This window comes from Euleptes europaea, chromosome 5, assembly GCF_029931775.1.
Source record: "Euleptes europaea isolate rEulEur1 chromosome 5, rEulEur1.hap1, whole genome shotgun sequence".
Taxonomy (NCBI): Eukaryota; Metazoa; Chordata; class Lepidosauria; order Squamata; family Sphaerodactylidae; genus Euleptes; species Euleptes europaea.
The window spans coordinates 71,008,694-71,028,191 of NC_079316.1; the positions used below are offsets into that span (position 1 = coordinate 71,008,694).

Here is a 19,498-nt window from a genome sequence, read left to right on the forward strand (position 1 = left end):
GCCACATTGGAGATTTTTAGGAGGTACTGTAAGGCTTGCTTGTTGGATAGAGCTTTTGATATGGATAACAGGCATCTTTTTTGCGGTAGGGAGGGATAAGAAGAAGAGGAAGAGTTGGTTTTTATATGTCAACTTTCTCTACCACTTAAGGAAGAATCAAACCAGCTTACAATCACCTTCCCTTCCCCATCCCACAACAGGACACCCTGTGAGGTAGGTGGGGCTGAGAGAGCTCTAAGAGAACTATGACTAGCCCAAGGTCACCCAGGTGGCTTCATGTGGAGGGGTGGGGAAACCAACCTGGTTCACCAGATTAGCGCCCGCCACTCATGTGGAGGAGTGGGGAATCAAACCCGGTTCTCCAGATTCGAGTCCACCGTTCCAAACCACTGCTCTTCACTACACGATGCTGGAATTAGTTATACAGAAACAAACCTGAAAAGGAGCACCAATAATTTAGTTTACCACTTCTTGAAGCTCTTGCCGACTTCCTAAATGAGCCATCATGGTATAGTGGTTAAGAGCGGTGGTTTGGACTCTGATCTGGAGAACTGGATTTGTTTCCCCACTCCTACACATGAAGCCAGCTAAGTGACCTTGGGCTAGTCACACACTCCCACCCCCACCTGCTTCACAGGGTGTCTGTTGTGGGGAGGGGAAGGGAAGGTGATTGTAAGCCGGTTTGATTCCTCCTTAAGTGGTAGAGAAAGTTTGCATATAAAAACCAACTCTCCTCCTCCTTCTTCATAAGGGTGGAGTTCAAGTGGGGCTATTAAAATTACATTGCTAATGTGGCTGCTGGGAGGTGGCAGCCTCTTCTTTCTTGGCCTTAAGGCGAGAAGACTTGGAGAGTCTTAGCACAGGTTCAGGTGCTTCCAGAGTCTTCCAGGGAATGTGAACAAAAGAAAGATTGCTCACAGAGGCAGCAGACATAACTTGATACTGTTTGACCCCCCCACCCCCCGAAAACATAGTGGTACACTGTTGCTTCATCCAATCATGCATGCACACACTTTTTTCAGAAGAGAAACAGCATACAGATATGGCAGCACAGTATTTCCTGGAGATAAAGAGTTGGGGAAGCTGCTTGTATGCTGTATTTTGGGAGTGGGGATCTTCCTGAATCGTAGAAACAAGTTTATTTTCACCATAGGCAATTAGGAGTGTTCCTGGTAGCAAGACTAGTACAAGTCCTAACTCTGTGTATATAGACACCCTGAAAATACATCATGTGGGCTATGGAGTATATGTAAGGCAGATACGTGTAACTTGAGGCCCATTTGGTCTTGGTTGCCTTTTGGGAGCCGTTCTGAAGGTAGCCTCCATTGGACACAGTTCCTCTGTGAAAGGTTGCTATGCTACATATGCACTTAGATTACTCACAGCTATTTTTAAACTCTCTCAAGGCAGGGCACGTTCCAAGCTTAGTTGTTTTGCAGGAGGCTCCGTCAAGAATTTTTGATGCCCCTAGAAGGAACAGGAGATTGAGTTATATACAATAAGGCTGTAGGGTTTAGGTTAAGTGGCACCGGGTTGAACAAACCTTCAGTCTACTTCTTGAATGTATAGGGGCACTGTATATTTGAGTCGTGCTCCAAGCTTTGCCGCTTGAAAAAGAATTTGTGTAGAGGGGTTTTGGATCGACGTCTATCTTGTTGATGTTGAAATTGTTACTGAACTCACGGCACCGATTCTCCTCAGTGCCAATTATAGCAAGGGGAAGCGTGTGTTTGAGTTTGCTGTGTCGCCAGGGAATACCACTGGGATAAAATTGCAACAGTTCTATACCGTTAATTTGAAATTGCTCAGCCTTTTAATGCAATGCCAGCTCTTTGAAAGGTATATTAGAGATGCGCCTTGTAAGATTCTGGAGAGAGTCTGTTACATCAAAAGCAAGTCTGTTGTGTCACTTTAAAGTCTAATTAATTTGTGGACTAGAATGCACTTCTGATTAAGGCGCATCTGATCAAGTGTGCTCTAGTCCCCAAAATCTTGTGGCATCTTATAAACTAATAAATTTATTGTTGCATAAGATGTTTTTGTAATACCTTTCCAGCATATCTTCAGACATGTACTTTTACCAGAAATCAATAATGTACTGAGCTCTGCTGTCTTTCCCCTTTCCTTCTCTTCATTTTAGGTGTTTATTTGCCTTTGTTATGGGAACAGAGTTTTTGTTGGAAAAGCCCTATTGCTCTGGGCTACACACGGGGCCACTTCTCTGCTTTGGTTGCCATGGAGAATGATGGCTATGGCAATCGAGGTGCTGGTGCTAACTTGAATACCGATGATGATATCACTATTACGTTTTTACCATTGGTTGACAGTGAAAGGAAGCTGCTGCACATTCACTTCCTGTCTGCTCAAGAGGTAAGAAATGTTAAGCTGTTCAGACTGGTTAAGTAAGTGTCCAAAAAGTGCACTGGCAGAGAAATGCCTCTGAAGGATAACCTGAATTTTTGGCTCTCTTGAGAGGGGATGTTTCAGGTTTCAGTACCTTCTTTGTCAGGGAAATAGTCGGTGTTGGGAGTCAAATTAATATCAGTGCCCTTCTGCTTATCTTTTAAAAAAATAGTTGTATGAACTTTCTGGGGAATGTCTGCAGGACTTTCCAAGCAGCAGTATATCAGTAAGCCACCATGCGTTCCTGGATAGTTTGTTTTGTATGTTACAAGCCCTTAAATTTTTGTAACTGCAAAGTGGAAATTAAGAGAGCGTGCAGAAAGTTACAAGACCTCTTAATAATAATTAACCATGTCACAGTATCCTCCTTAAATAACATAAAACTAGAGTAGTTGAAATAGTGGGTTTGAATTAATCTTTTGAGTGCTTGCCTTATGGGTTGAATGTGCATTTCAGTCATGTTTGTTTAGAAAACCTGTTGCTCAAAAAGATGTGATTTTTATATAGTCTGAAAGAATCTGATGTTTACAGCTAGATTGTTGAAGGCACTGTCTTTTCAAGTTGTAATATGAATTGAACGGTGTCCTTAAGTGTGTGTTTTTCTTTCCCTGAAAGATCGGCAATGAGGAACAGCAAGAGAAGCTACTCAGGGAGTGGCTGGACTGTTGTGTGACAGAAGGTGGAGTCCTAGTTGCTATGCAGAAAAGCTCTCGCCGGCGCAACCATCCCCTGGTAACGCAGATGGTAGAGAAATGGCTTGACCGCTATAGACAAATCCGCCCCTGTACTTCCCTTTCAGATGGAGAGGAAGATGAAGACGATGATGATGAATGAGACAAATGGAGATACCCGAGTGTGCATAACGTGTGGTGGCACCCCAGGGTCTGTGGCGTGCTTTAGCAGTTTGTTACATAATGACCCACTTGTAGCAGGAAGCATCCTGAATAGGATTTTTAATCAGCATGGGGAGAATTCAGGCACTCATCTGATGTGTGGAGACGGCTGCATTGGTTGGACTACCATTTGTAAAAAACAAAAACAAAATCCTAATTTTATTACCTAGACAGAAAGCATTTTTCTTTCCAATTGTACATCTGTCTATAAATGTACCGCATGTGGCTGTATAAGAAAGTTGTGTAATAGGAAAAAGTATTACCAGCCTCTTAAAATTACTGAAGAATTTCTTTTGAACAGGGGCACTTAAAAAGCACATAGTAGCTGGGTATCTGTTCCTTTTAAGACTAACAGTTAAACTTGGTAATTTTGCGTCACACATTAAGCAGTCTGACACACTTCCTTGAAAGATCACTTTATGCGAAATCTTGTTATTGCCCAGCTTAGATCATGTGGCTTTTTTTGTTGATGCCATATATCCAGAGGAAGTCAGACGTATGAACAAGTTCATTACTTTATTAAAGTTTGAGTTACTGTTGTGCCCATTATAATAAAATGAAATATTAAAGGGAAAAAACACCTTTGGAAGGGATGATAAATTTTGATTGAGTGGCCCTTTTGTTTTCTGTAAAGGTTTATCTTGCTGTCTATTAATACTTTTGTGTCGTTTCTTTTGGGATAGTTTGTTTTCCTTCCTTCCAGCCTATTAGTCAAAGAAGTCTCTGTTTTCCAGAGAGCAGTATACTAAACAGTTGTGTGGAATTTGCTACATCTAAACTGAACCGAAAATTGCATTTTGTCCAAACCTGGTCTTGCTGTGAGTTGTTCAATAGAAATTACTATTTTATCAAGCCTTTCTCCCCTGCAAGTTAAAATCGTCTCCATAGAGGAGCGCTCCTTGGTCATTAAAGTCGAGTGAGACAGCACTTTGGCAGTTTTATCTTAAAAGCCTTCACTCTAAAATTGTTTTGATGTACTGTATATTATCTTTTCTTGGTATGTAAACTTTGGCATTTTTTTTTTGCATGTTGATTGATTGTGCCCACATTTGAGTATGTAAGTTTCCTAAAAGTATAAGTTCAGAATATATCCTCCAGTAGAAGAATCTTTTATTATACTCAATAACTTTAGCCATGCTATCTTGAATGGATATAGCCTATCCAGAACCTCACTTTAAAAAACACTAAAGGCAGAATAGTTTTGTATGTAAAAAGGAAACAGATCTTGATAAGCACTTTTTGAAGATTAATGATGGTGGAAAGGATGACAGGGAACCTTTTGCAGTAGATTTCCTTGTTTAATAAGAATCTGGAAAGAAGCCTTACAAAATATTTTTACATAGTTCTTTTTAAAAAAATGATGGCTCTAGGAACCCTTCAGAATGTGCTGCTTTTAAATATTGTGGCTCAGATGGTGTTGAAAATCTTTGCAAGAAATCTTGGCAATAAACCTGCATTACAAATTATTCAATCCACGTCACTAAAGAAATTAATACTATTCACCTCTGACACAGAAATGTGAAATGAATTTTTTTGGGGGGAGTTTGTAGTTCTTCTGATGTATTCAGTGATTATTAGGCAAAAGGATGCATGTTTACTTTTTGATAAAACACATTTCCTAAGCAGTTGAATGATAGAATTTCTCTTCTAAAGCAGGTTCTGCTTTAATATACGAATCTAATTTAAGTTTTTCAAGTACAATCACAAGGCAAGTTAATACCTTGTTTACAGGCTTAATGCCCACCTTACAATGAAATGTCCGTATTTCTGGACAAGTGGAACGAGTTAGGTGATTTGTGGTTATTTGAAAAGATGTTAAGTTACACCCTTACTTCTGAGTTGCTGTGCTGTTACTTGCCGGTAGCTTTTCCCAGGGAGCTGCAGCTGTCTTAGATATACCTTTGTTAGCAGTTTTTTCCTCCCTGAATAGGGAAAATATCTGTACCCCCACCGTGCCTGATCATCTCTGCAGCCCTCCTGGTCTGAGTGCATTTGGCTGCTGGTGGAAATAAAATGAAAATGGATATATTTTTAACTGGCTTATATCTCCCCACACTATACAGGCAGTGACAACCAAACAACTCCTCGTAATGTAGTCTCAACACATTCATGTGGTAATCAGTGGAGACAAGCACTTTTACAGGCCGTAAAACTAGTCGCTGTTACTCAGCTCCCATTCGGCTGCAAGTAGTGGCTGTGCCTTGACCATTGATTGAAATAATGCAGGGCCTACTAACCTGGTACAGTCTCTCTCCCCCCCCCCCCCCCACACCAATGGTAGGCTTTATCTCAGCATTTGTCCAGATCTTCAGTTGGATTTTGTTTCAAGATGAAAAGGCAAATTGCAGAAATCTGTAAGTTTTCTATAGTATTGTTTGTAGCGAGTGTTACATTAGAACACATTAAAAATCCATTCATTTATACCGATGTTGCTTTTTTGAGCTGTACTAGATACATTTCCCCCACCCCCCCGCTTGAAGTATCTGTAGGATTTTATTTTTTTCCCACTTGAACTCTTTTTGTTACCTAATTTGGCTTCAGAGACTGCCCGACACTCTTTATTTCGTGATTTACCTTATTTATCATACTAAGATGGCTTCCAGAGCGCTACCAGAGTTATCCTTAAATTTTACTTGCTTTAGTTTTAAATGAGAAGTTTTCTTTCAAGCTGGTGCCTGGAAGTAGTAGGATGTTAACTTCCATCAAGTGAATTTTTGTGCCAGAGGTTCTTAGCACATATCCTGGTTGTAAAAAAGAGCCTGCCTCAAGTTGGACTGTCCCCTTGAGTGTCCATTTTTACCAGTATCAACACCACCCCTTTGGAATGCCACTGCTCAATTTAAAAGCAAAAATAGCTGCTTCTAAAAATCACTAATGCCGGGTGTAAATGTTCTGTTATTTCACCTTCATTTGTGTGGCTTCCTCAGTGTTCTCTGTAACTCACCCATGTTCCTTCTCCTGGTTGCTCTATACTGGTGTCTAAGGTAAGTTATTCATAATTGCAGTGTTAGATCATTGCCACAGCTATGAAGTTGACTCCCTTGAACATGTTCAAAGCTGGTAATGTGCTTTTCCATTAACTTAAAACAAAACAAATACAAGTTTTGTAACAATGGTTGGCTTTCTATTTCTGTCTCAGTATACTTCCCCTGTTTTACTTCATGTAGTCACTGCTGCATAGTGAAGTCATTTTAAGAGAGCGGGAAAGACCAAAGTGCTATTAGCAGTCACAAATAGTGGCATAGCCTTGCCTGGACATTTGTGTGGTTTGAGTTGGAAATAATGCAGAAGTTTTATTACTATTACCCTGTGTATGGACCTGCTTCTAATGCAGTTACAAGTCTGTCTGTATGCCAACTGTTATTTGCCCACTGACCTTGTGTAGTTGAAGTCAGACGTGAACTAGGGCCTTCCTCCTTGGCAGTGTGCGCTCTTGGTCACTGTCATTCTAAAGCAGCTCTCATTTGTACTGCACATGCTGCCAGCTCAACCAGGCAACAGCTGTTGAATAAGGCAGTGATTTTTAACCATCCTCATGGAGCACCATGGAACAATTTGCATTGCTTGTACAATCCCTACCATTTATAAGCAGACTGGGAAACGTTCTTTCTTTAGTGCCAGCTCCTTTACTTGCAAACTTGGTCAAACATCACGTGGACTTCTTATGTGGCCTGAGAGTCATAGTAAATGAATTTGAGATTTCTCTTTGCCTTCTAGAGAGGATGAGCTTGGAAGCTGGTCCCCCGTCTTACTGTCTGTGTCCTGGCTTTTAAGTCATGCCTTGAACAAGCTCCTAGGTGTCAGTATAAGGCCTGGTTGTATACTGTGAGAATTATAACCTTCAGCAGGGTTTAGGGGGACTGCCTATTCCTACTGCTGCAAATGACATACCACTATGGCATGAATTTTAATTTTTGTTTGGCTTTTATAGCTGCTTACCAGTGAGCCCTGTGGCACAGAGTGGTAAGCTGCAGTACTGCAGTCAAAGCTCTGCTCACGACCTGAGTTCGATCCCAACGGAAGTCGGTTTCAGGTAGCTGGCTCAAGGTTGACTCAGCCTTTCATCCTTCTGAGGTCGGTAAAATGAGTACTCAAGCTTGCTGGGGGTAAAGGGAAGATGACTGGGGAAGGCACTGGCAAACCACCCCATAAACAAAGTCTGCCTAGTAAATGTTGGGATGTGACGTCACCTCATGGGTCAGTAACGACCCGGTGCTTGCAAAGGGGACTACCTTTACCTACCAAGCTTACTTGGTCCATTTGGAGCTCAAGATTGTGTAATAACTTCTCGTTCCTCTAAAGCAGGAATGATTACATTTTGGAAAGCTAAGTCTAGTGGTGCACAATCACCTTGTTTCATGTAGATCCCAGAAAGATAATTCAGTATTGGTCACACACAAATCGACCATATATTCTCCAATGTCAAGGACATTGAGGGTCAGCTCAAATTATAGAAATTGTCACTTTTTATTGAAAACTGCACTGAACGCTATATGTCCACCTTTACAATAAACAAATACAGTAACGGTAACACACTAAAACAAAACATATTTCTGGTAGCCATTGGTTTTTTTTTCTGTTTGGGACAGCTTTTAAAACTTTTATCACAGAAACAGGAATGTACCCATACAAAGGCTCAGAATAGGCCATCTTTTTCAACAAAAAGGCGATGATTCACAAAAGACTATGAATATAACATGTAACTAGTTGATACAAATCTAATAGGATTTGTTAAAATCAGTCACATCTAATAACACATTTTGAAGTGTTCTTGTATAAAATATCACATGAAGAAAAGAAGACTTCAATGTCTAAAAAAGTGGGTTTTGTTCATACAGTCTGACAAGTTACCATAAAAAGTGTTTTTTTTCCTGAGACGTAAGGAAATGCAACATTATTCTTGAACCCTTTCCAGCTCAAGACTTTTTCACTCAATAAAATAGCTGTGGCTTTAAAACTGAGAAAAATATATCTGAGTATAAATGTGAGACTTAACACTTTCATTTCTGCATCATCAGCACGTGTTATTGAATGTACAGCTACTTTATTAAGTGTATCTTGGAGAAGAAGCGTCCGTTCCTGTGGTGAAAAGGCAGCTTAGTTTAATGCAAGCCTTTCCCCCCCTTTGCTCCTACCAGAATTTCTGACCTACACCACCAGTTAAATTTGAGTAGCATCCCTCCAATACATTAGTGGCCATATGCAACTGTATTGAGCAAAAACTGTCTCCCCATCTCTGGGTTAACAGTCCTCTCAGGCTGTACAAGGAGGAGCCAGGTAAGTGAGGAAGGAAAGGGCTGAAGTCACATGATGGTTTCCTCTTAATATCATGTAAGCTTTGTTAGGACTGTTGGACATGTTTTAAGCGGCAGGTTACCTGCTCTTTCCCCCCAAAGGGGAAGAAGTATATACTATTTTGTGATTGATGTAAAGATGAAGGAAACTTAAACACACAATAACAGAAGCTGATTCAGTAATGTATCATCACATCCTAGTTTTCAGTGCTTCAGTAAGCAGGTGACTTCTTCTGGGACTCCCCCTCCCTCCCCCAAGTCTTGACTCCTATATCTTTTTTTTTTTCCTCGTAGTTAACACTGGAACATCATGATGCATTAGTCCAAAATCAACCATTTCAAATTTTTGTATCAAATTCCTATCAGTTTGTGTATAATTTTCTTTCCCAATGTCTCTTGGTCCCAAATTGGAGTGCTTAAAATGATCTGCTATTGCTCGTTGGGATGTTCCCTGTTGTCCCCATGTTTTGAGGGCTGATTAGGAGATGGAGCTTGGGAAGGATGTGCCACGGTCGGAAGATTGTGGGTAACAGGAATCCCTCCAGGAATGATACCTTCCATAGCTGCTGGAATTCCACCTGGCGTAACGCTCACCATGCCTGGTGGGTATCTAGGAAAAGATTGATTTTGAAGTTACAAGACAGCAACGTACAAACATGCTCTAAGAATGGAAGTCTTTGAGTGGAAACGCAACAGAAAACCAGCTTCCCTCCTCAGAAGTTCCATTCTTTACCAAACCACAGCCATAGGATTGTGCTTTCTAGTTCTTACTGCAAAAATCATCCCGTGAACCCTTTCAAACCTGCTAGGTAACAACTCAGTTTAGGTCAACACATTTTTAACGAGCCGTCACTGCCCATTCAATGTGTTTGGTTTTCACACTGCTTTTACCCACACCATTTCAACAACTGCGATTGTTTTCTATCCCCCTTCAAACAGCTGCAGAATGCAGATTTCTCCATTTAAGGAGGGAGCAGACAGCCATATACTAACAAATCAAGCTCTCATTAATATCTGGAAAGAATATGACTGACTCCTGCCGGTAAGTTCATTCATACTCCACACTTGAGCTGTGAGTCACTTCTTCCCACAAAATCCTTAAAATAGTGTGTGCCAGTTGATCTGGGCCTGGGCCAAAGAGTTTCTGAAGATAGAAGTTTAATGAATTCAGCAATGGTTCAGTTTGAATAGCTCAATGTAGTTATCCTATCACTTGGTTAACATCAATCTCAATAAGGACATTTTTTTTTAATTCTTTGCAACTTGACATGCAGACTGGCCTCCTCTTCTTCCACATCAGTGGTGTTGCACCGCTGGCACTTGAGCCTAAGGCTCCAAAGCACCACAAAAACAGCTCTGTGAAATCAAGGGGTCTCTATGCTTGTTTTCCCTCTAAGGCTAGCTATCATTCCACATGGCAAGTTGAAACCGAGGGGACTTTGGCCTTTTATGCAGGAGTATTTCCCCATGGTCACCCCCTCCAACAGCTTCGGGGCTCCCATTTTCTGCCCATCAGGGATCGCCTTGCTCTCCCTTTGTGTTTTGCCCGCATTTTCTAGATTCTGGCTAAAGCAGTTGGCAGGGGTGATAGTGGAGAAACATCCCCCTCATAAAAGGCCTTTGAAAAACTGATTGGGGTCTGAAGGCACCTGTCTAAAGAAAAGAAAAACTTAAGTCAAATTTTAGAAGATTCCGGTGTGTGGGCATGTAGCTTTTAAAGTCCCATCTTGAGATTGGCGGTGGGGGGATAGAGACATCAAAATCTTCACCAACCTTTATCTTTTTGCACGGTTAAGTATAATATATACAAATTGGGTTCTTAAGTGAGGGGACAATATTATTATTAAAAACATTTTTATGCCACTTCTCCACCCGATCAGGATCTACAAGGTGGTAAACATAAAGAACATTAAATCATTCGCGCAATTAAAAATACAGTTAAATTATAAAATAATTAAGCTAGAAACACTAGAATGAGGGCCAGTAATTGTCACTGGGGGCATGCCAGATGAAATCTGCTGGTCTTCACCTGCTGGTAAAAGACACCAATAGAAGGAGAAAGACAAATTTCCCTGGGAAGGGAGTTTTGGTGCCACAACCAAGAAGGCGCTTTCTTGGACTGCCACCTGTCTAGCTTCAGATGGCACAGGCTAACCAAAGCAGGGCCTCCTAAGATGACGAGTGTGTGAGTAGGTTCATACGGGAGGAGATGGTCAAAGTATTTTGGTCCCAAGTCATACAGGGCTTAACCGTCAATACCAGCACCTCGAACTGAGCCTGGAAGCAAACTGGAAGCCAGTGTAGACAGAACAAGACTTGAGTAATATGGTCCCTACGACCCCCTCCAGTCAACCATCTGGCTGCAGCATTCCGTACCTACAAGTTGATCAATGGCGTCTTTGGTATCACTTTCAAATCTAGTTTCAGAGACAAGCGGTCTAGTTTACACATAACACCTGCTAGCAGGAAAGTTCCGTTGGTTCCAAATACAATGAAGCAATTTTTCCCATTAATTCGTGTCACTATTGCAATGAAAATAAATGGAATCACAGTGAATGACTGCTGTTCATTTGTTGTGCTGAATCTAATTTCTTTGGCGCCTGGTACTCGATTTCAGCAAGCTTAAGAGAAGGGGGAGGGGGGAGGAATCAGGAGAGATGGAACTGACACCCATTTTTCCATTCAGTCAAACCAATTGTTCATAGGTTTTCATAGACATAGTTGGAGGAAGGCCCCTCAGGCTGGAGGAAAATTTCAAACTTTTCTCAGTGGAATGGTAGGATCCACCCCAATGTGTCCAGCAGTGTAGCTCAAATATAGACCCTTGTTTATTGCAATGGACAAGTCCCCCCTGCTCAGTGATTTGGGAAGGAATTTCTTCATTCTGCATAAAGAGCTGATCCAGTTTGCCTGAGCGATTGTAATGTCTGGTTATGTTGCAATTGCCATTATAAGGTTCACCCCTCCAGTTCCATTTGGTGGTTGTACTAGGCTAGGCTGCCCTGGAGGTAACTGCAGAGAGGCAAATGTTTTGCTGAGCCTCTTGTGTATCAGTTTCTCAATGACGTGTGGATTCCAACCGCTAATACAGAGATTGTCCAACTACTGAAGAAAAAAAAAGATGGATAACCAGGGAGCTGTATCAAATGAACCACAGCCCTTTTTCTGGGACTGTCAAAGTGTTAAGTATTTGCCTGTTCTGCCATGCTACATTATTGGGGCGCCAACTACCTCTCCATGCCTCCCTTCTGAAGGAGTGCCTATACCCACTCTGCAAGTGAGAATTTTAATTGGTACTCTTTCTCCCATCAGTATGAAATTTGCCAGGACTGATCCCTATGGTGAGAGGTACAATCTGATAATTGCATCCCAACTCTAATCTTCTATAAAGGAGAACAAGGATGGTGCAGTCTGCATTTCCTAATAATAAAAATGTATTCCTCCCTGAAACCAGTAAGAATCAAGAAAAAAGCAAGAAAAGAAGAGCAAAGCAAACGAAGGAAACCAAAACAAATCAATTTGTTGACAAAAGAAATGAAAATGGGGTGGGGGTGGGGAATCAGCGCACTATTACAAGTATGGCCTATTGGGATTAGCATGGGCAGCAAGCTGGCTATACTCTTTAATAACTACTTTGAGCTTTCCTTACCCTAAACTGCAAAAAGAAAATTGAAGAAAGCTAGTGGATTGATGAGTTCATTCCCATATAGCTAATAATTTCAGCACAAATAAGGACAGTCTTTAACTCAGACCTGCACGTCTGTGCAGAACCCTGCATATCTCAACTGTGTCCAGGTTGAGATGGCGGTTAATGCCAGCCTGCATGGAACAATTTTATTGGTTGCCTGCTTCTTAGAATTTAGAAGAAGAGTTGGTTTTAATATGCCAATTTATTCTAACTTTTTAAGGAGAATCAAACCAGCTTACAATCTCCTTCCCTTCCTCTCCCCACAACAGACAACTTGTGAGGCCGAGAGAGCTCTAAGAGAACTGTGACTAGCCCAAGGTCACCCAGCTGGCCTCGTGTAGGAATGGGGAAACCAACCCGGTTCACCAGATTAGAGTCCACTGCTCATGTGGAGGAGTGAGGAATCAAACCTGGTTCCCCAGATTAGAGTTCACCGCTCTTAGCCACTACACCACGCTGGCTCTCTAAATAATACCTTTATCATCTGTGTGACAACTCTGTCAAACTCACCGAGAGGAGCGTTTGATTGGCAGTTGTTGGCTTTTCATATCGTAATTCTGAATAAAGGTGCCTTAGTGTCAACTCTTGGTCTGGGCCTTATCTGGCAGATGGAGTACCAACATTTATAATCTTAAAACCACTGAAAACAAATCGGGTCTAAATGTTTTCCCTTCTTGCTGGGTGCAAGGAACTAAGGAAGAAGATATTAGCGCAAACTTTATAATATTGTACCTGAAGTTCCAAAATGGGATCCTCTGAATGGGCTAGCTGTGAAAAATGTTAAAGAATAAGCTTTACATTGCTACAAAAGATCGCCATTGTGGCTAAAGAGTACAGACCATTTTTTATTAAGTAAATGGGATATGACTGATTTTTAAGGAAAAGCAACACGGTTCATGTTAAGATAAACAGAGAACAGAGTCTTCCAGAGACGCTTCAGACTGCCTCTAATGCAAAGACAGAATAGTATGTGGGGGTGTAGTCTAGCCACGGTTAAGCACTTTAAGTCCCACTGAGTGCAATGGAAGAATTAAGCACTTGATGCTTTCCCCCTTGAAATTAATGAGACTAAAAGTGATTAGCTTTCATTGTGGGTTGTGCTTTAAATCTTCCTAGTTTCCATTCTATCTATCTATCTATCTATCTATCTATCTATCTATCTATCTATCTATCTATCTATCTATCTATCTATCTATCTATCTATCTATATCAACCTTTAATGGCATATGAATTGCAATTACAATCGTTAAATATATTTGTATCCGGATAAAATAATACAGTTTATATGTAAATAAAATAAATAAATCATGACAACAATCAAATGAATTTACGTTTGTTTTCCTCGAATCCTCATAGCAGCTAAAAGAAACTTTGCTACCTCCTCTCTGGTACTGGGGCGCTGATCAGCCATGAGGAAAGCCACCTTGTCCTTTGTGGGGAGATAGAAAATACCCTGCATCAGCGGGTCAATGTAGGTTTCCCGTAAGGGCACGTAAATAGCACAATAAAGCAACACATGAGCCACGGTTTCTGGTTGGTCCTGTGAGCATGGGCAGGTCCGATTGCAGACAGGAATGTTCTTAAATCTACCCTGAACAATTTCAGTCAAGAGGATGTTCAGGCGAGCTAACATACAATCCAGATGAAGTTGTGGAGATGGTATACAGGACAGGAGAAATAAGATGGTAAAGCTCCCCAGTTCCATTGGGGAGCAGACCCTGCGCGCTGATGAGAACATAGTTTGCCTCTCTATGTCTAGTACTCTGTTTCAATAGCCTATAAGCTTGCTGCTTGCCAGACGTAAAGAGAACATCTCATCGCTCTGAGTCTGAGAGTAATCTGTTTGAACCATTTTGACTGGTAACGGTCAGTTAACATTAACCAGACCAGGCTGGAGGGGTTAGATCTGAAGAACACGTGGAGCCAAAATTTGATCATAATAAGCCACCCGCTCGTTCCCATAGAATTCAGCCCTAATTCGAGGCATAGCGTTGCACGTTAACACAATTTGGTATTCCTAGCAGGCGGCATAAGAAAAAAAAGATGGAATTCCAGAGAACATAATGGAATATTATAATGAAAATTCAGTTATATTCTCTGGAATATAATGGAAGAGAAGCTAACATACGCATGTCCAACACTTCTGCCTGCACATGGGGGAGAATGGGGAGGAGGCTGAGAGTGCTGTCCAGTGCCTGACCCACAGTCCACACAGGGCCCCCACCCCCTGATCTTTGCAGCTTTCCTGTCCTTGATAGCTAACCCAAGCTCTCCGAAGTGTCCTTTCATGCCCATCGTGTCCTTCTCTGGATCCAGGATTATACTTAGCGGCAGCTACATTTACAGGAGAAATAAAACTGAAAGGCGTCTTGCAGGTCAGGTCAGCCCACCCCCAAACATATCTTGTCAATCAATTCACCCCATTTCCTTGAAATGAGTTGCATGTTTTACAAACTAAGCTCACTTAAACCAGAAGAATGTCTCGTAAACTATTCTAGGATAAATTTCAGTACTGAGTTTATCTACGTTCCACAACTTGTACAAATTATGCATGTAATGCTTATTAGAATATTCATCCATAATTTAATATGATTTTGCCAGTTGTGGGGGGGGGGCAATAAGTTACAGGTCACTTAACCAGTGGTAATCCTTCCGAGAGCCTTGTTTTTGAGATTTCATTAAGCATCGCACACTCCCTTTCAGTACAGTTTCACAGCCGTAAAGGGCTAGAAACATACAGCCGGTAAGATGAACACATGAAGCTGCCTGATACTGAATCAGACCCTTGGTCCATCAAAGTCAGTAGCAGCAGCTCTCCAGGGTCTCAGGCAGAGGTCTTTCACATCACCTACTTGCCTTTAATTAGAGATGCCGGAGATTGAACCTGAGACCTTCTGCATGCCAAACAGATGCTCTACCACTGAGCCACAGCCCCTTCACAACATGATAGCATCTGTGTGGTACATTACTAAACTAGGTGCTTTTTCTGCATAGAACAGAATACATACAGTCCTATCGATTGGCCCAGGCCAAGTTGTGGAGAACCTAAGGTGCTGTTCCTGTGAGTTAGCACAGGGGCCAATAGCTCACAGCAAGTCTCACAAGATTATGTCACTGGCCTGTATGCTACCACTCCACTCAAGAAGCCTGAGCCTTCCCCCAACTTAAGTGGCTCTTCCTATAATAGCTAAAGAAAGTCACTTGCTGAGTGGGATGGCAGGACAGAGGCTATCACCTCTTACCATTGTCATGAGCTGTCACAGCACTGATCTTGTCTACACCTGAAGAAGAAGAGTTGGTTTTTATATGCCGACTTTCTCTACCACTTAAGGAAGAATCAAACCGGCTTACAATCACCTTATCTTCCCTTCCCCACAACAGACACCCTGTGAGGTAGGTGGGGCTGACAGAGCTCTAAGAGCGCAGTGAGTAGCCCAAGGTCACCCAGCTGGCTTTGTGTGCAGGAGTGGGGAAACCAACCCACTTCACCAGATTAGCGCCCACCGCTCATCTGGAGGAGTGTGGAATCAAACCCGGTTCTCCAGATTAGAGCCCACTGCTCCAAACCACCACTCTTAACCACTACATCACACTAGCTCTCTTCGCATATATATGCCACTGACCAGACCTCTTGCATTTCATTATCTTTAGATGCTACTAGGACAACAGGGTGAGTCCTGGGTCACATAAACGGACCGTTTATGATATCAAAGTAAAGGGAAATTACAAAAGAGAGATTACTATTTTCCAGATGATGAAGCCACCACTTCCAAGTAAATATTTTTCAGAGGCAAAGTGGCCTTTTTGAAAAACTGCAGTGAGCTTTTCTAGCTTGAACATTAAACTGATGTTTAAAGGACTGCAGTGGGCAGTCATCCTTCCCTTTTAGCATCATGTAAGTGCAAATTTTATGAGAAGAGGAAGCTGCGTTCATTTTATCACCTGAAGCTCTGGTTTTAAAAGGTGCCAGTGTTCGGTGCCTGGAATTTTGCAGTCTTGGTCACCCATCAGCAGGTGGTAGCAGAAATCATGACAAGATCAGAGCATCTGATGAAAACAAAGGGACCAAAGGGCTGATCTCTAGGGGGATTTGTGTAGGGCACAAGAGGCAAAAAAGAATGCTCAAAAGTCTAGAAGGGAGGCCTGGAAAAGATAACCCAAACTACACTGCACAAACTGGTTTGCTAAGTATCTGATTTACATGAAGGTATGAGTTTTCCCAGTGTGGATACATTTCCTTGACACAGTGAACCCTGTTTCTCTCCCACCCCTCTCTCTTGCATACAGTGGCCTGGATCCATATACACACAAGGGAGAGGCAATTTCTGCTAGTTCTTCCCTCCTGGGGCAGATCTCTGACTCCCCACTATTGCTGCAGCATTTCGGTGGGCATTTCGGAGTATGGCAGGGGAGAAAGGCAGGGAAGTTGTGCTCTGCAGACTGAAATCCCTTCTGGTGGATTCAAGCGACTGAGTGCATATAACTTGACTGAGTTGGGGAGCACTAAGTGGGATAAATGCACAGATGTCGCACTTCCATGACTGTCTTGATGTACTACTGCCTTATGTGTGTACCAGGAGGTACAAGTGGGAAGAAGGGCTCTACTGCACCCTAAGGGGAGGGAAGAATCATACCATACAGGTTCAGGCTTTAAGGTTCAAGCGTTAAGGTTATTTAAACTTATAGGGGGAATTAATTCACTTGCAAATGTTTCCCTCCTCTTTTGTTTCAGGCTATGTGACTGCAGAGCTTGAGAACTACTATATCCCAAGGTACTTGAAACAAATTATTTTTTAAAATGTAAGAAGTTCCCATAGGAAGAAAACAGTCTCCTCCAACACCACATTTCAAAGGAATCTGTTACGGATACCGTGGACTGCCAAAAAAACAAATCAGTGGGTTATAGATCAAATCAAACCTGAACTGACCCTAGAAGCTAAAATGACTAAACTGAGGCTATCGTATTTTGGTCACATCACGAGACGACAAGAGTCATTGGAAAAGACAATTGTGTTAGGAAAAGTTGCAGGCAGCAGGAAAAGAGGAAGACCCAACAAGAGATGGATTGACTCTATAAAGGAAGCCACGGCCCTCAGTTTGCAAGACCTGAGCAAGGCTGTTAAAGATTGGATGTTTTGGAGGACACTGCTTCATAGGGTCGTCATGAGTTGGAAGTGACTTGATGGCACTTAAGACACACACAAGAAGTTCTCAAAATGGCACAAGCAGTGGTAGAGGAGAAGGTTGAGTCATGGACACTGCCAAATGGATTTTCCTTACAACAACAACACAATACCTTGCCTTGCAGAAGGGTGTCTGAATTTTCTCACAACAAAAAAAGTTTAAGAATTGCACATTAAGAGCATAAAACAGCTGTTGTCTGGAAAGGTAATTAAAAGGTTCCAGGGACCAGAGAATACTTCACTATATGACTTTTACAATCCTCTGCAGCTTTTAAAAAGCTCAGACACACGAGGTATGGCTCCTTAAATACTACTTGGGTTATCTTTCTGACATTTTGAGTCATACCCTGCCTCTCAGACTGTACCAAGTCAACAATTATAACAGTGTACTAGTACATGCATTCATGATGGCGCTGCTCCTATCTCTGCAAACAGCCTTCCAAGGCCTTATGGAAAACCTAAGCATTTTCTACTCCATCTCATGGAGTGAGTTGAGTAAGAGGTCTTCCATCATCTGCTTATGTCATGTAAAGGGGGCAAGGTAATCGTGGGTAAATTAGTAAGATTCACTTGAAACTCCACAAAGGCCTTTCAGAGAAGCACAAAGTAAATCTATAGTGCCTTTATTATAGGGTCTATGTGCAATGGGATACTTAGGGAGATGTTATCTCAAAACCGTCAATAATGTCTTGATGGAATAAAGAAGTGCCTTCTATGGAAGAGGAATGAATGCCTAACGATACTCAAGATCTTTTACAATACTCAGGTCTTATACAAAAGACTTCTTCAGAGAAACTGTAGAATTTGCTAGACTCACTGGCTAAACTCTATTGTTGCCTACAGAATTGAACATTTAGAGAAATCCTTTTCTCCATCTTACCTGTATGTGGCACCATTGAGCTCTGGATGAATTGCTTGCTGATCTATTACTGACCAAGGAGCTGTTGTGACAAAGAATTCCTTGTTCACACAGTTTCGTAGGCTTTCAGGGATGCGACCTGAGGCAGGAATGAATCAAATGCAAAACGAGGTCAGGCACAATCTGTCTTATTGATATGCAGCAAATTATACACAACACGCTCATGTCCGCTCTGATTATTATAATGGGGGTGGGGGACAGAAATTTTTTTGCTCTCTGTCAAAATAACAGAATAGTGCTGAAACTCTGCAATGCCCTCACTCAGTAGCTTACTTGAGTGACGTTGCAGGTACTCTCAGAGAACACCCAACAAGAAATGCAACATTAAAGTATAGAATATTCTTTCTCACATTCACAGCTGTTAAAAATAATTAATTTTTTGGTGAAACTGGGCATTTTCCATGCTTTGGCAGACTGAAGAACTGCACTGAAAGGAACTTCACAAGACTCACTAGATCGTACGGTTCACCGTTCATTGTCCAAGCTGGAATAAATGGGAGATATTTAAGAGATGGTAGACAAATCTGGGCTCAGTTGCCAGTTACTCCTAAACAGTATCAGCTAAGGAATGGGCAGGCTACTGACCCAATGTGAGCGAGGAGAGCGTTCTAAAAACAAATCTAAACTTTTAAAAACGCATGGATGCTATAGCGCTTACATATATTGGGACTAGACACTAAAGCAGTGCACCTAAGTGGAGATGTTACACATGCCGATGCGTTTCAGATAGGTAGCTGTGTCAGTCTGTTGCAGCCAAACCAAATAAAGGTCTTCTGTCACCTTAAAGATAGTTTCACGTGGGCAGCTGTGTTAGTCAGTAGTGGAATGAAATTTGAATCCAGTAGCATCTTAATACCCTGGAAAATGTTGGTCTTTATGTTTGAGAGTCAAAGTTCACTTTTTCAGATACCAAAGGTCTGGTACTTGTTGGTCTTTAAGGCTGCAGAAGAAATTTTGAATCCAGTCACACCTAAAGTTTTGATGATGTCATCTTGCCAAACCGATGTTCCAGCCTGCAAATCTGAGAGAAATTCCTTCCTGAAGCATAGAAAATACCAAGTTTGTGGGCTGGCATGGTTCAATGTCATTTTATGTGTGTGGGTGTGGCGAGGAAGGGA

General features: G+C 41.8%; 2 protein-coding genes across 5 annotated transcripts in view; one reads left to right on the forward strand and one right to left on the reverse strand.

Annotated features, from left to right (window-relative positions):
• The window catches only part of ZRANB1 (zinc finger RANBP2-type containing 1), a 61,199-nt gene extending 56,976 nt beyond the window's left edge, over positions 1–4,223 (forward strand). Inside the window, exons 9-10 of the mRNA XM_056849450.1 lie at positions 2,141–2,370; positions 3,019–4,223. Coding sequence (XP_056705428.1) covers positions 2,141–2,370; positions 3,019–3,237 — 449 coding nt within the window. The 3' untranslated portion in view covers positions 3,238–4,223. The remainder of the gene's footprint in view (positions 1–2,140; positions 2,371–3,018) is intronic.
• Positions 4,224–8,528: 4,305 nt separating this feature from the next.
• Positions 8,529–19,498, reverse strand: part of CTBP2 (C-terminal binding protein 2) — a 274,992-nt gene continuing 264,022 nt past the window's right edge. For 3 of the 4 annotated variants that reach the window (XM_056849544.1, XM_056849545.1, XM_056849546.1), the window contains 2 exons: positions 18,342–18,459; positions 8,530–9,200 (listed from right to left, as the gene is read on the reverse strand). In XM_056849544.1, coding sequence (XP_056705522.1) covers positions 9,020–9,200; positions 18,342–18,459 — 299 coding nt within the window. In that variant the 3' untranslated portion in view covers positions 8,530–9,019. Of the gene's footprint in view, positions 9,201–18,341; positions 18,460–19,498 lie in introns of all 4 variants that reach the window. The other variant, XM_056849543.1, reaches the window with a different exon arrangement.